A 14,385-nucleotide genomic window follows, 5' to 3' on the forward strand; every position below is an offset into this window, starting at 1 on the left:
ATTTTATAATATCATTCCACAATATATCTGATATAAATGTTTGTATAATAAAATATGCCATTTGGTAAAAAATAATTTCTAAAAACCACATATTTAGGTTGAAGTGGCATTTTCCTTAGCATGTATTGTCCTAAGGAATGAAGAGTTGCAGAATGAATTACAACAGAAAGAAGGATTTATGTATTCTGATGTCCTTTATCTTCTTCACTCAACAGATAAGGTATACCTTTACAAAATATTAGAGCTCCTTTGGAAGAAAATAGTTTGTATGCCATACTTTCAAATTATAACCAAATTTTCTTCATGTAAATATTCCAATGTATTACTAAAGGAACAAAATGTAAAAGATCTCTTTGTAGGTCGTTAGTTTATAATGATACAATAATACAGCTCCATATTTTTCATAATTATCATATTTCATCTTTGAAATGCAGCAATTTTAATGCTTGGTGATAAGCCAAAAACTCTCTCTCTTCTGTCCTGAACCAAATCTTCAATCTAATTTCAGGCTCTTTCAACTCTCAGTCGTATACTTTTTATCCAATACTTCAAAGTTATACTTCTCAATTTTAACAAGGCTTTAGAAATTGACCAGGCAGGAAATTATAACAATAAAACATACATTTTCTTGTCAAAATTTGGTAGGGGCTCTGTTGGAGACAAAGAAATAGAGGAAAATATGTAAGTAAACAGCAATCTTTCTTTTAACGGATATATTTGCTAGACAAATTATGTGGCCTGACATATATGTGCTAGACATTCATGTGTTCCTGACAACGGATATATGTGCTAGACATTCATGTGTTCCTGACAACCTAGTTTTCTATTTTGTCTATTTAGTAACATTCTAGGGTAACTCTCTGCTATTTGTTTTCCCCAGTAATGTCAAATTTTACTACCAGTAATAAGAATACAATGTTTTAATGAGTAAGAATTCACAACCTATTCTGTTGAGTAATATGATAAATGAAGTTCATCACTTCTCTTTGCAGGGTATTTGCTTAAGAGCAGGCTATGCATTAACTCTTTTTGCCTTCAACAATCGCTTTCAACAATACTTAATACTGGAAAATGGAATAATGACCATATCAATTTTTGAACCTTTCCTTAAATCAACAATTGAAACTGAGAGGGCAATGGCAGCATTTCAGGTACAAAGTCAGAGGTTAACACTTCAAATTGATGTGTGTCTTTTTAGTGAAGACTAAAACTTTGGGGGTCTAGTAAAATGTTTACTGACTTGTAAAATTTAATACTTTGTGTATCAGCTCCAACTACCTCGTATTAACTCTATTATCTGTGAGCGCCTCTTCATTTTTATAGAATTTTACAAGTTAGTTATAGAGCACTTTGTACCTCATCTGATGCTTAAACCAACCCTGTGAGGCTGATAGGTAGGTAGAATTATTTTCATCATTCAATATTATAAGGGAATAAATGAAGAAACATGCTAAGTGTCTAAGACAGTTTTTTTTTAACTGTAAATCTTTAGCTGATCACACTGATTTTACAACCCTTTAACAAGCATTTGTATCTGTTATCTTCTTTATCTTTCTGTCTCTCTTTTCTATCCTATGATTTTTAGGAGAAGTATTTTCTATGAGTCTATAATTAAAAGAGATAAAAGTTGCAAATATTATAGAAATAACAATTCTGCCTTTTATGGTCTCTGCTATGACCAATAGGGATGAGTGCTCTAACTCCTTCCTGCCACCGCTTGCTTCCCTTCTTTTGGATCCCATCAAATACCCACTTTACTCGCCCCCCCCCCCAAGAACTACTCTCCATCATAAAACCTTAATTAGATAAGCTGAGTAGAAAGTGTCAATGATTCTATGCTTTTCTGTTTTAGATTATTGTATTAGCTAAAGTCATTATAGATGTGGACCACATTACTTTGTCTGCACGAGGTGTTACTATTTTAGTTGATAGTCTGTATTCAGTTCAGCCAACTACTCTTGTTTTGACAGGTAAGAAATGACTAGAACTAATTGTATTCACATAAAATTATTTTCAGATTTTTTTGTAATTTGAGCAATAATAAAACAATAAGCCTGAAACCATTTCATACAGTTTGATGAATGAACTCATTTAGTCTAAATGGAACTCTAGAATAAGTCTACATGGAACAATAGGCATCTATTCTGTACCCTGAATAGGAGGAGAGTAACTCTGAACATAAGACTTTTTGCCTTCCCAATTACTTTTCCAAATCCCTAAATATTTCCCCAGGATTTAAAATGAGAATTCAACTATGAGCTAACAACAATTTGTTTGTTTATTGTGGTGCAGGGATTGAACCAAGGACTTTGTGTAAATTAATCAAGTGTTCTACCACTGAGCTACATACCCAGACCTACACACTCATTTATAATAGTATGATGAATTTATATTCATGTACCTCTATCTGGTTACCTATTGACCATTTAAGCACATTTGTTAACATTTAAGCATTCTGTATATTGCTATGGAACACAGCAAACCAACATGGTCCAAAAGAGTTATTGACACAATTTTAATTGTGTGACTGTATCTATTCCAATCCTAAATCCAATTTGCACACAACAGGTGATCAATATTTAATTGACCTAATACATCACTCTCAAGGCAACATAAAACAGTGTCAGAATGACAGTCAGTGACTAACAAAATAGAGTACTTTTAAAAACTGAAATGTATCACTGAGAGCAGCAAAGGAAACTCCATTTGCTATGCTACAGAATTGTATTTTTATGAAGTATATTTGCATGGCAGGGAAAAATTAAGCAAATAAAAACTTTCTTATGGAAACTAGCTAGGGAAACATGTTTAAAAGAAATTATTAAATATTTTTTTCATCTAAATAACCTTATTAACTCATTGTTATAGTAATTTTGTGACTGAAAAACAATCACAATTGGGTTAAAATTTTGTTCCACAAACTATTTTGTGCAAGAAATGTCATATTTCTGATGACTTTCAAATATTAATTTCCCTAGTCTGGGGAGAATTGAATCTCAAAAATTACTGAAACTTCTCTGCACTTTGCTACCAAAGTCACTTGCATCTCTAGAGTCATTTTTATAATTGTGGTATCTCAGAAAAAGTAGATATTCTGGCCTTGGGTATAGTGTGAAATAATTGACTGCTCAGTGTCCAAGTTGACAAGATTCCCAGAAGAGGCTCCAAAGGCATAGGAATTTTGTAGAGACTGGGATTTCCATTGCCAACTGTTCAGTTGTGCCAGGTTCTGTGAGTCCCTCTTAGCTTTTTGTGTGTGTGTGTGTGTGGTGCTGGGGATTGAACCCAGGGTCTTGTGTATACGAGGCAAGCACTCTACTAATTGGGCTATATCCTCAACCCCCTGTCTTAGCCATTTTCAAAGTTCCTTCTCCTTCTCCTTTGAAAATTACAAATCTAAGTTCTCTTAACTTTTAGATTCTCTACCCCCTCCATCTTTTTCCATTTTTTGTTCCCCAGCTTCAAAGACATCTTTTTAACTTTACAGACAGGTTATCTTAAGACAGCTTTTGCTTTAGGCTACACAATCCAGCCCTCTCCATCCTGAGGCAATAAACACAGAGAATTCCTTGGCTAATAATGTAGGCCAGAAAAATACATTTCTCAATAAAGTATCTACCCACACAGGTAAAAATACATTTATATTTTAAACATTGCTGGTGGGATTGCAAATTGGCGCAACTACTGTGAAAAGCAGTATGGAGATTCCTCAGAAAACCTGGAATGGAACCACCCTTTGACCCAATTATCCCACTCCAGGGTTTATACTCAAAGGACTTAAAATCAGCATACTACAGTGATGCAGCCACGTCAATGTTTATAGCAGCTCAATTTGTAATAGCTAAACTATGGAACCAATCTAGGTGTCCCTCAAGAGATGAATGGATAAAGAAAATGTGGTGTGTGTGTGTGTGTGTGTTTTAATGGAATATTACTCAGCTTTAAAGAAAAATGAAGTTATGGCATTTGCTGGTAAATGGATGGAGTTGGAGAATATCATGCTAATTGAAATAAGCCAATCCAAAATAAAAACAAAAAAGAAGGCTCAAAGTTTTCTCTATTATGTGGATACTAATTCACAATAAGGGATCAAGGCACTACGGAAGAATAGAGTTACCTTAGATTAAGTAGAGGGGAATGAAAAAAAGGGAGGGGATATAGGGATAGGATGAATAGTACATTGAAATAGACTATTTATTACTTTATATATATATATATATATATATATATATATGACTGCATGAGCAATGTGATTCTACAACATGTACAATCAGAAAAATGGGAAATTACACCACATCTATGTATGATATATCAAAGTGCATAAATGCGTTCTACTGTAATATATAATTAAAACAAAAAATTTTTAAAATATAAAACACCAATATGAATGAAATAGTATTAAGTTGGTAAATACACATTTAATTATTGAATCACTTTATTCTTTTCGGTCCCCAAACATTTCTTTTTGTGGTAAGAACTTCAATTATTTTAAACTTCTATAAGAGATATACCGCTTGATTTTTAAAATACAATTATACTCTTAAAGCCATTTGAACTGCAAAACTACATTAAATTATCTTATGTTAATTCAGTCATTATGCTCATTCTTATTTAAAAGTAACACTCTAAAAACCTCAAAATAAAATATATCTTGAAGCCATGGAAGGAAGAAAACCTCTAATTTCAAAAAATAATCCCCTTTTTAACTATTACTTTTTGTGACAGAAAAATCAAACCATAATTTTAGGTCAATTTATTCCACATTTACTATATGCATGCTTTCCCTCACCATTTCTTTCTTTCTTTTTTTTTTTTTTTTTGGCCTTCAGGAGCATTCCCTCACCATTTCTTAAGATGTCTTATGACTCAAACTTTTTTAATGTTATGTACAAATGTACAAAAGCACAGTTGATCATTTAAATGACACAAGTATTTTTTCTTGTTTAATTTATAGGAAACTTAATTGCTAGCCTGGCTCATTCTAGAGCTGGTATTCCAGAAGCATTTACTACATTAGGAACGATCCATCAACTCTGCTACCATTTGTACTCAGGAAGAGAAGAGGTAAAACAAAACAAAACAAACAAACAAATACCACCCCCCCAACTAATTATAAAACTAAATATGCAAAAATAAAATAATTTTCTCCTCTCACTTTATTCTCCTCAGTTATATAATAAATATAGTTCATGTTACTAACTCAAAATTAGGTGAACTTTCTAGTACTAATTAGTCATATCTACCCTCCACAAAATTATACATTTGTTTTAACTCCAAGACTTAAATAGGATTTTAATTACAAACAGTATAATATAACAACAACAATTAAAAATTTAAAAAGAAATACCTGTTCAAATTTGTAATTAAAATGTTTATAGCCGGGTGTGGTGGCGCATGCCTGTCATCCGGCTCAGGAGGCTGAGGCAGGAGGATCAAAAGTTCAAAGCCAGCCTCAGCAATGGCAAGGTACTAAGCAACTCAGTGAGACCCTGTCTGTAAATAAAATACAAAATAGGGCTGGGGATATGGCTCAGTGGTTGAGTTCAATCCTCAGTACCCACCCCCCAAAAGTTTATCAAGTATCTCACAAAAAGTGGTTACCTTGTGATCTAAGACATTTCTCTGATTTGGAATGAATGAAAATGGAACCCAAAGGAGATTTCCTTATGTGCTAAACAGGGTTAGAGGTGAGAAGATGTGAAAGAGTCCATGCTGGATATAGCAGTGGATTGCCTCTGAGCGTGTGCCTACTGTTTTCCCCTAAGATCTAAAGTATTTCTCTAACTTTTAGGTGTATTAGAATCACCTGTGGGCCTGTAATTCCATAGATTGTTAGGCTCTACTCCCTAAATTCTTGATCAAATATATCTGAGATGGGTCCCAAACTTTGCATGTCTAATAAGTTCCTAGCAACTGAAGATGCTGGTCCAAAAACCACACACTGAAAACAGAACAAAAAGGAGTAGAAGATATGTGGGCATTTATATAGAGCAGCTTGATGCCAATGTGAAGACCAATAATGCCAACTTTCTGGTACCCCTAATAGGCCCGTTTTATATTAATTTTATGAAAATTTATAAAATATTTTATGCTACCAACTATTTAATTCCCTACTAACTCCCCAAGAATACATTTTAATTATCATATAAAAACCTAATTATTTCAGAGTCAAGGCAAAGGCTACTTCATTTAAAGTAAGGAAACTACTTCTTTTAGAGCTTGGTGGCCTAATACTTGTGCTTCCTTCTTTGTTCTTGTGAATGTAAAACTGTTTCCCTGAGTGGACATTTTTAGCCTATTTTCCTGGTTTCCGATGACAACCACCTGAGCAGTTTTGAAAAATCCTGAAGTGGGACTCAAAGTTACCCAGGTAAAGCTAACTATAGCACTGAGTTATTTTAAGAACAGCCTTTGGCTAATAAAGAATTGTTTCTTATTTATTTAGGTTCGAGCAGCTTGCTCCTGTGCTCTTGGCTACTTAACTTACAATGCAAATGCTTTTCGAATCCTATTAAATGAATGCAGGAATAAACCTAATCAGTTCCTTCGTATAACAAATAATATCAGCAGAGATGCAAGTATTAACCCAGTATTTTTAAAGGAATTTCAAATGAAACAAATGGTGGGACTTCCTTCTTTAAGGTATTGTGTCTATATTTGAAGTTGCAGTAGTAAAACTGATAGATTTTATTAAGTTTATCAACCACAGGGAAATAGCCTCATATGAATATATCCTCTGTATGCTGAAGGATAAACTTCATTCTAAAGGTCCATTGCCAAAGCCTGATTTATTTACTTAGTTATTTATAATAGCACTGGAGATTTGAGAGTTCTGAGCCACACAAGACTAATACCATGGCCTTAGCTTCAAGCAGATCTTCTGAACTTGGCCAAAGCTAGTTTAAACTCCCAGGTTAGAAATGGAGTGATCAGATCCAGTAGCTGGAGTTATGATAAAGCTTACCAGGCATTTATTCAGAAAATTCTGTCTCAGTGTTGTAGTTTCATTATGAACTTAAGCCTCTGAAAAAGCATGAGAAAGAATCTCTTTACTATGGGTATGTTTTCTTTTCTGGAGATGTAGTTGAATTTTGAGTCTTTTCTACAAGTAGTCATATTCACATACAGGAAATATAACTACTCAATATATAGTATTAACTCTGTGATACAGAGAATAGAATTCAATAGTGTATTATGGTTATATACATCAATTTTAAGTATATAGAAAAATGAGTACATCTTCAGAGTCATTTTAATTCTTTGAAAAAGTGAACGTCTGCTGGGCATGGTGTTACACAACTGTAATCCCAGAAACTTGGGAGGCTGAGGCAGGAGGATTACAAGATCACAGCCAGCCTCATCAATTTAGCAAGGCCCTAAGCAACTTAGTCCTGTCGTAAAATAAACAAATAAATAAAAAGGGCTATAAATGTGGCTCAGTGGTTAAACACCCCTGGGTTCGCTCCCTGGCACCAAAAAAACAAAACAAAACAAACAAACAAACAAATAAATAATAAAAAACCTGAAAATCCAACACTTATTGCCTAATTTTATATAATAAACCAGAATATCTAAATTTTCATTGCTATAAATAACAATGTTAAACATTTCCATTGATTCAAAAATTTAATTTAATTTAGGATAAACAGTGTAAGTAGTATTTTCAGTCATTCCCCCAGTTAACCTAAATAACAACTTTGTGGAATAGGAAAAATACAACCCTTTCTTGGATCTGTTTTCTTCAAAATCCAGTTGCAGTGTCTCTTCTTCCCATTACTTCATGCAGATTAAATGACTCAGTTGTTTGAAGTGTGTAAATTAGTGACAGAATACAACATACCTATAGGTAATATGCATAATTTTATGTATGTTAATCAACATATATGAAAAATAGGCCATTAGTCATTGAACATGATATATGGAATAAATCTTCATATATTTCTTCATGTTTTTCGGGTTACACTAATGTCTTCATTTATTTTATTATCTGATTAAAATTTTTCCCTTTTTAGTCTGGAGAGGAATGGAGGACCATCCATAATTCCTGTCTTTAAAAAAGGTAATTAATTATTTTTTATTTTATTTCTGAGATATCTTCTAGCCCTGGCATTTTATAATTCTGTCCATCCCTCCCTAAAAATCTGAAATGCAGAGACAACCAAAAAAAAAAAAAAGGTATCTGTAAACTTCTCTTTTGTAATTCTATATACATAAAATACCTTTTTAATTTATAAGCCCATGTTAATCATTTCTTTTAAGGACTTCCGTAATATCTCTTGCCAGATATTCCTCTGTTTTTTTCCACAAGCTAAACATAAAGAAAATTCATTATTTAAACAACATGTATGTATGGTTTAAATAATGATCTTGCCATTGTTATACTTCATGTACAGTGTATCTGTCTATAAATTTTTAGAGCAGAGACATGTTTCCTATTGATACACTATTTGTTTTGTATATAGTTGGTAGATGACAGTTGAGGGCTTGGGTCTGAGGAAATAAGAGTCTAGATCTTATATTACTTCTTCCAATTAGACATTTAACAGGTAATATAAATTACTTAGTAGTTTCATGTATATGCTTGTTCATGACTGCTTAATGTAGGACCAAAGTCAATATTACTTAATATATGTCCTAGTCCTATAGTTGTTATCAAGAATAGAATCATTCAGAAGTGAAGATCAGTTTTCTGGAGTCAGAAAAAAAAGGAGAGAAGAGAATAGGGAGAGATAATGAAGAGAGGAGGAACTTCATTTATGCAGGGAGTATGTGAGGGAAGCTACCCTCACATGTGTGGAGGTCTATTTCTGAGTATCATGGCCATTCAGAAAAGTATCTTTCTCTCTCTTTTTTTTATAGCTTCTTTAGCCTAAGAGTAATTTACTTTAGCCTAAGAGTAATTTACACATAAGAATAAAGTCAATCTTACTCTTTCTTCACTTTAATTCTGGTTTCTAAACAATAAACTGTACATCTGTACTAGTAATGGTCTGATGAAGTTTTTGCAGTTGTGGTAATGTGAGAAAAAATAAGGACAACATAGGGAGTTTCTGATAAAATTAATTTCATTCAATGTGATGTCTGTTATTTTAAGATAAGCCTTTTATACTTTTTTGGTGTTAAAATATCCTTCACAAGATGATATTTTAAGTTGTTGGCAAGTGTTTCTTTATTAGTGCCAACACAGCATAATAAAAAGTTGGTAACCACATATTGTTCCCTACAAATTTTTGGTCTCTGAAATCTAAAAGTCTGGAAGCCAGTGATCTGTTCTCTCAGTATGTTTAATTTATGTAAAGAAATAGAACTACTTAGAGGTGGAGTAATGAGACTATACTTAGGGCCCTTAGGCCTAAGAGATATTTAACTGTGGCCTTCTAATTTTTTAGGGAAAGAACACCGAAGAAAAGCAAAACCTAAAATTCAACCAAAAGATTCTTTGACTTTAATACCTCCTATAACCAACTTCATGGGACTCTTCAAAAAAGCAAAACAGACCACTGTTTCCCATAATGTTTTTTCTTTTTCATCTGCAATTTCATCAGATATCATAAATGTATCCAAGAATAGCGTGTTTGAACCAACTTGGGAAACATGAACAGAAAGCCAACCCAGAGAATGCAGAAGGCTAATAAAAAAGAAATGAGTATGAAAGGATTCCTGAGAAATTTAAAATTTTTAAAAATATGATAAAATATACATAGCTGAGTAATCTTTCCCTTTTTGTTTAAAGAATTTAACCTTTATTTTATGTACTTGTTTATTGTTGTTTATTTGTTTTTATGTGGTGCTGAGGATCAAACCCAGGGCCTCACCTGTCCTAGGCAAGTACTCTACCACTGAGCTATAACCCTAGCCCCAGCTGGGTAATCTTTTTGAATGGAAGTTCTTGATATTACAAAGATTTTCTTTACCAGTAGATATGGGGTAAGAATTTCTGCAGTAGACTGCCTGTACATAAATCTCCTAAGATTTATCAACTGATATAGGTTGAATTGGTATGCCGAGTTAAAGAGGCCTGACTCAAAGCAGCCCTCATGATAACACTCATTTTAATACCTTAAGATATTTAATGAAAATAAATTACAAATGTGATGCTTTAAAATGTATACTTTAAAAATATTTCATTTAAAAGTAAAAACTGATATAATTTCTCATCAGATATACAAGTGTGGTTAAAAAATACAGCAACCAGTGTTGACCATTCTCCATATTTATAGAGAATGCCTTTGTTTTGCAGATATAAAGGATGATTTCTTTTTGGCTTAGAACCAAACAATGCTTTTGCTCAAAAGCACTTTTGAATAGGTGCAGTTTTGATATACATTTGCTACTTCTATTTTACAACTACAGATAGTTGGGCTTCACTGTGTTCTTTAATGTGCCTCCTCCCCTTTATTCCATCCACTTCATTCAATAGCCCCCATACAGTTTAAGGGTCTTGCTATAATCCAGTCTCTTCCTGGGCTGCACTAGGCATTCAAAAAATATATTAATGAGTAGTTATTTTCTATAACATGCCTTAACAATAATGATGGTGATTATGGAAGCTATATGGATTTCAGGCTTTCTTAGACTCCAAAGTCTGTGTTCTTAACTATTGAAAACTAAGAAACCTCTTAAATATTTCAAATTCAATTCTAAATTATGTTAACTGATGTGAGTTGAAACATTCTGGTAGATGGACTAAAATAGGAAATGCAGAGGGCAGAAATGGTATGTTTTAAGCTAGAAAGGATAAATAAATCTAAATGATAAGAAAGTGTTATTTACTAGGTACTGATAAGGATAAGAATTCATACCAATGGAAGTATTACAGAAGCCAGGATCATTTTCAGTAAAAGTCAAAAATAGTTTCTGCTATCCTGACTGAGAAAAAGGGAAAAAGCACTAGGTTGTATGATATGGGTACAGGATTCAATAGAATCACTATATGTCTTCCAAGGTTTTGTTTTCTACCTGTCAACATCTATGCAACCTTTTCCCATAAGATGTTTTACTTTGATTCTTGCTAATGAAAAAGCCACGCTCCTAAAGCTATAACATATTATTATTATTTTATCAGAAGAGCATACATAACAGAAGGAAGTCTTGATGATTAAGTAATATATTTATAAAATTTGATACTCAAGAAATTGGGAACTTAATTTGAATCCTGAAATACTACCTGTAGAGACTTTTTTGAAAAGCAAACATCAAATCTTCATTTTAAGTCGTGGTACTTTGATGGCAGCTTCTGCAACTTCTTTTGATATATCTACTCCAAGAGGACATCTGCATCATAATCAAATAAACCATATTATTTCAAACACTTTCTTGATGTTCCATTGCTAGTTTTGCACACTATTTGCTTTAGAATTCTGCAAAGTAGTGGAACTATTTAATGTGTAATTCATCATATATGGTGATGCTTCTTACAAATACAAAAGAATCTTAAGCTAGGATAATGAAGACCATTTCACTAAGAAATCTAAATTCTGAGATGTTTTTGAAAGAGTTCTGTTGTTCTCCATTACTCTAAATTAGAAAGTTAAAAACAAATGAAATATAAGTATAACAAAAGATGCCTTATAATTTTTAACAAAGCTAAAAAGATAAAAATAGTTTATCACATAAAGTCAAACATGCATTTATTTACATTTTAAATTCCCCAGGTTTCAAAAGTTGTCTTACCCCTTTTCAACCTTCCTTTGCTGCTACTGGCTGGAGAGGTCTTAGCTCCTATGTCTTTTTTGATTTCTGCTCTATAAATAATTTTAGCTTCAGATTTTAATCCAAGATAAGGCTGTGGCCTGGAAAAAGCCATCATCTCCAGTCTCAACACTGCCACAATAGGGCACAACCAGATCAGTGGACAAAACATATCTGACGTTTAGTTATTGGCATAAGGGATTCTGACACTGCTAATCCAACTCAGTTCGTTCACCATGAGAATTAATAGTCTATGGTTCATGCAGCATAACTGTCTAGTGATGGACCATAATGCTGACAATATTTGAAACACTGAATGAAACAGTCTTCAAATTATAATTGTCAGATTATGAAACACAATTATGCTTTACCATTCTAGATCTAACTTAGACCACAACTTGAGAGCAAATTTTAAAAACTGTGTTATTACTAGAACTTTGATTTGGGAGAGGAAATAGGCTTGCAGTAAACAGTTATCTTTTGGCTGCTTCCCAGTTACCCTGTTAAGAACATAATCACAACTCCGTCTACACCTGAATGCTTTCTGCTTGTTTTGTTTCCCAGCATACCAGCTGGTCCTGAAAGCTTCTAGACATTGCAAAAGTCCAAATTATGGATCTGGTTTCCATTCTGGTCCCAAGTAAGGAAATGCATCATTTCTACACATGTCCAAATTCTAACTCACCTATGATTTATCAAAATTTTTCTAATTTAATTCTGTAGCAAAATAAACTTCTTAAAAGGTGTTAACCTCAATGAGGTTCATGAAAAAAAAAAACTGATATAACTGTCAAGTACCACCAAAATATTAATAAAAACTTTATATATAAAAGCCAAAACCATTCTTTGGTTTTTATAATTTATCTTACATAAATAATATAAACTAGGGCTAGGGATATACTACCTCAGTTGGTACAGTGCTTGCCTCACGTGCAGAAGCCCCTGTGTTCAATCCTCAGCACGGCAAAAAAATAAAAATAATAATAATAATATAAACTATACCACATACTTTGGTTCGTAGCGGACGCCTTCTATGTTGTCTAAAATGCCCAAGCCAGCACGTAATCTTTCAATACCATTCCTAAATAAGAACCATTAAAATAAAATTAATAGCCTCAAGATTTAAAGGAAGATTTAGTATGATGAAATGGTTAATTAGTATACTTATGAGTGAAGCTCATATATCCTATGGCTTACCATGCAATCATAATGCCATTATCAGTGCATAGTCTTGGGGGAGGACACAACAAAGTGCATTGTGTTGCATTTGTTACAATTTCCAGAGCTCTCCGTATATACAAGTTACTTGCAACACCTCCAGATACAACCTAAAGGAATTGATAAGACCCAATGAACTCCTATCACATATGAACCAAGTCATTTATTAAACCTGGGGAAATGCCAGCATTACTATAAGGTGAAATGACAAAACTTACTAGTACTGCATTACTTTGAGATAGCAAGTCTCTTTGCTTGCAAAACAGAATAGCACGATGTGTTCTTTTTGCAATGTGGCACGCAGTTGTATGCTGTACTGCAGCAGCAATGTCTGCAGCCGAAGACAGGATTTGCCCCTTCTCAATTCCTGCAGAAATGAGCAGGTATTTTTAGGCTCCACTGAGAAATATTTATTTGTCCAATTTTACTAATTAGAAATATACCTTCCTCTTTCTCCTTTTGCATTATTATTTTATCGATAACATGTTGAAGCCCAGAAAAAGAAAAATCACAATTTTTAGCACGCTGCATGGGTGGATTGATATCAAAATGAAATCTGTTTCCTTGTTTGGCCAAATGTTCTATAGCCTTCCCACCACTCATGGTGGAGCATTCTGGATGTTTGATTAAAGAGAGTCTTCTTGCTACCTATCAAAAACAAAAACATATTTTTAATGAGTTGTAAATTAAATATTTTGAAACCAAAAGGTACAAAGGAAATGAATTGAAAAATGTAAAATGCTGAATAAAATATGCTATACGTCTACAAATATGGACTACAGCTGATGTTCAGTAAAGCAAACCACCCAGTTCCTTATGAAAACCTGATCTGTAGTGGCCTATCACTGCCCTGCTACTTTTGCTCTTATATTGGGTTTAGAAAATGAGTTTGAAGTTGACAACAACTGCTTAATGATGAACTTCAAATAAGAACTTGTCCTATTCTTTCTATCATTTCAGCTGTTGGCAGCAGTTTGTTTGTTTTTAACATGGCCGTAGACTTTGTAGTATTCTAAAAAGGAAAAGAAAAATCTGTGGTTTCAGTAATTTAATCATAGAAATTTGTGCATCTTGATGTCCTTAGGTTAATCTTTATGTATTTTGCATTTTGTGGTATATTACAGTTTACAAAGCACTTTTTGCATATATAGTATTTGGATAAATATAAAATTTCAGCTGCAAATTATTTGAACCTTTATGTATTGGATGTAAAACCATTTTATTAGGAACTGGTAAGAAAGAATTACAAAATTATTTACTACTTTTTTTTCTTACTATACATAATTTTTTCAGTCTATTTAAGATATTGAGAAATACTTAAGTAAATGGTAGTATCATATCTATTGCTATTTAATTGAAACAGACATCATAACAAAAAAGGGTGGAGGGTGCTGGGGATGTATCTGTGATAAAGCACCTAGCTTGCATGAGGTGCTGGGTTTAATCCACATCACAGCAAAAAAAAAAAAAAAAAAA

General features: G+C 33.0%; 2 protein-coding genes across 3 annotated transcripts in view; one reads left to right on the forward strand and one right to left on the reverse strand.

Annotated features, from left to right (window-relative positions):
- The window catches only part of Ankar (ankyrin and armadillo repeat containing), a 72,860-nt gene extending 62,943 nt beyond the window's left edge, over nucleotides 1-9,917 (forward strand). Inside the window, 8 exon segments of the mRNA XM_048808975.1 lie at nucleotides 90-220; nucleotides 993-1,151; nucleotides 1,853-1,970; nucleotides 4,955-5,064; nucleotides 6,446-6,642; nucleotides 8,013-8,059; nucleotides 9,390-9,558; nucleotides 9,560-9,917. Of these exon segments, the coding sequence (XP_048664932.1) occupies nucleotides 90-220; nucleotides 993-1,151; nucleotides 1,853-1,970; nucleotides 4,955-5,064; nucleotides 6,446-6,642; nucleotides 8,013-8,059; nucleotides 9,390-9,558; nucleotides 9,560-9,632 (1,004 nt within the window). The 3' untranslated portion in view covers nucleotides 9,633-9,917.
- Nucleotides 7,614-14,385, reverse strand: part of Osgepl1 (O-sialoglycoprotein endopeptidase like 1) — a 24,243-nt gene continuing 17,471 nt past the window's right edge. For both annotated transcript variants that reach the window (XM_015481146.2, XM_048808174.1), the window contains 6 exons: nucleotides 13,353-13,557; nucleotides 13,128-13,276; nucleotides 12,889-13,019; nucleotides 12,701-12,772; nucleotides 11,168-11,274; nucleotides 7,614-7,840 (listed from right to left, as the gene is read on the reverse strand). In XM_015481146.2, coding sequence (XP_015336632.1) covers nucleotides 11,196-11,274; nucleotides 12,701-12,772; nucleotides 12,889-13,019; nucleotides 13,128-13,276; nucleotides 13,353-13,557 — 636 coding nt within the window. In that variant the 3' untranslated portion in view covers nucleotides 7,614-7,840; nucleotides 11,168-11,195. The remainder of the gene's footprint in view (nucleotides 7,841-11,167; nucleotides 11,275-12,700; nucleotides 12,773-12,888; nucleotides 13,020-13,127; nucleotides 13,277-13,352; nucleotides 13,558-14,385) is intronic.

The sequence above is a fragment of the Marmota marmota genome, unplaced genomic scaffold (assembly GCF_001458135.2).
Source record: "Marmota marmota marmota unplaced genomic scaffold, marMar, whole genome shotgun sequence".
NCBI classification, from domain to species: Eukaryota; Metazoa; Chordata; class Mammalia; order Rodentia; family Sciuridae; genus Marmota; species Marmota marmota.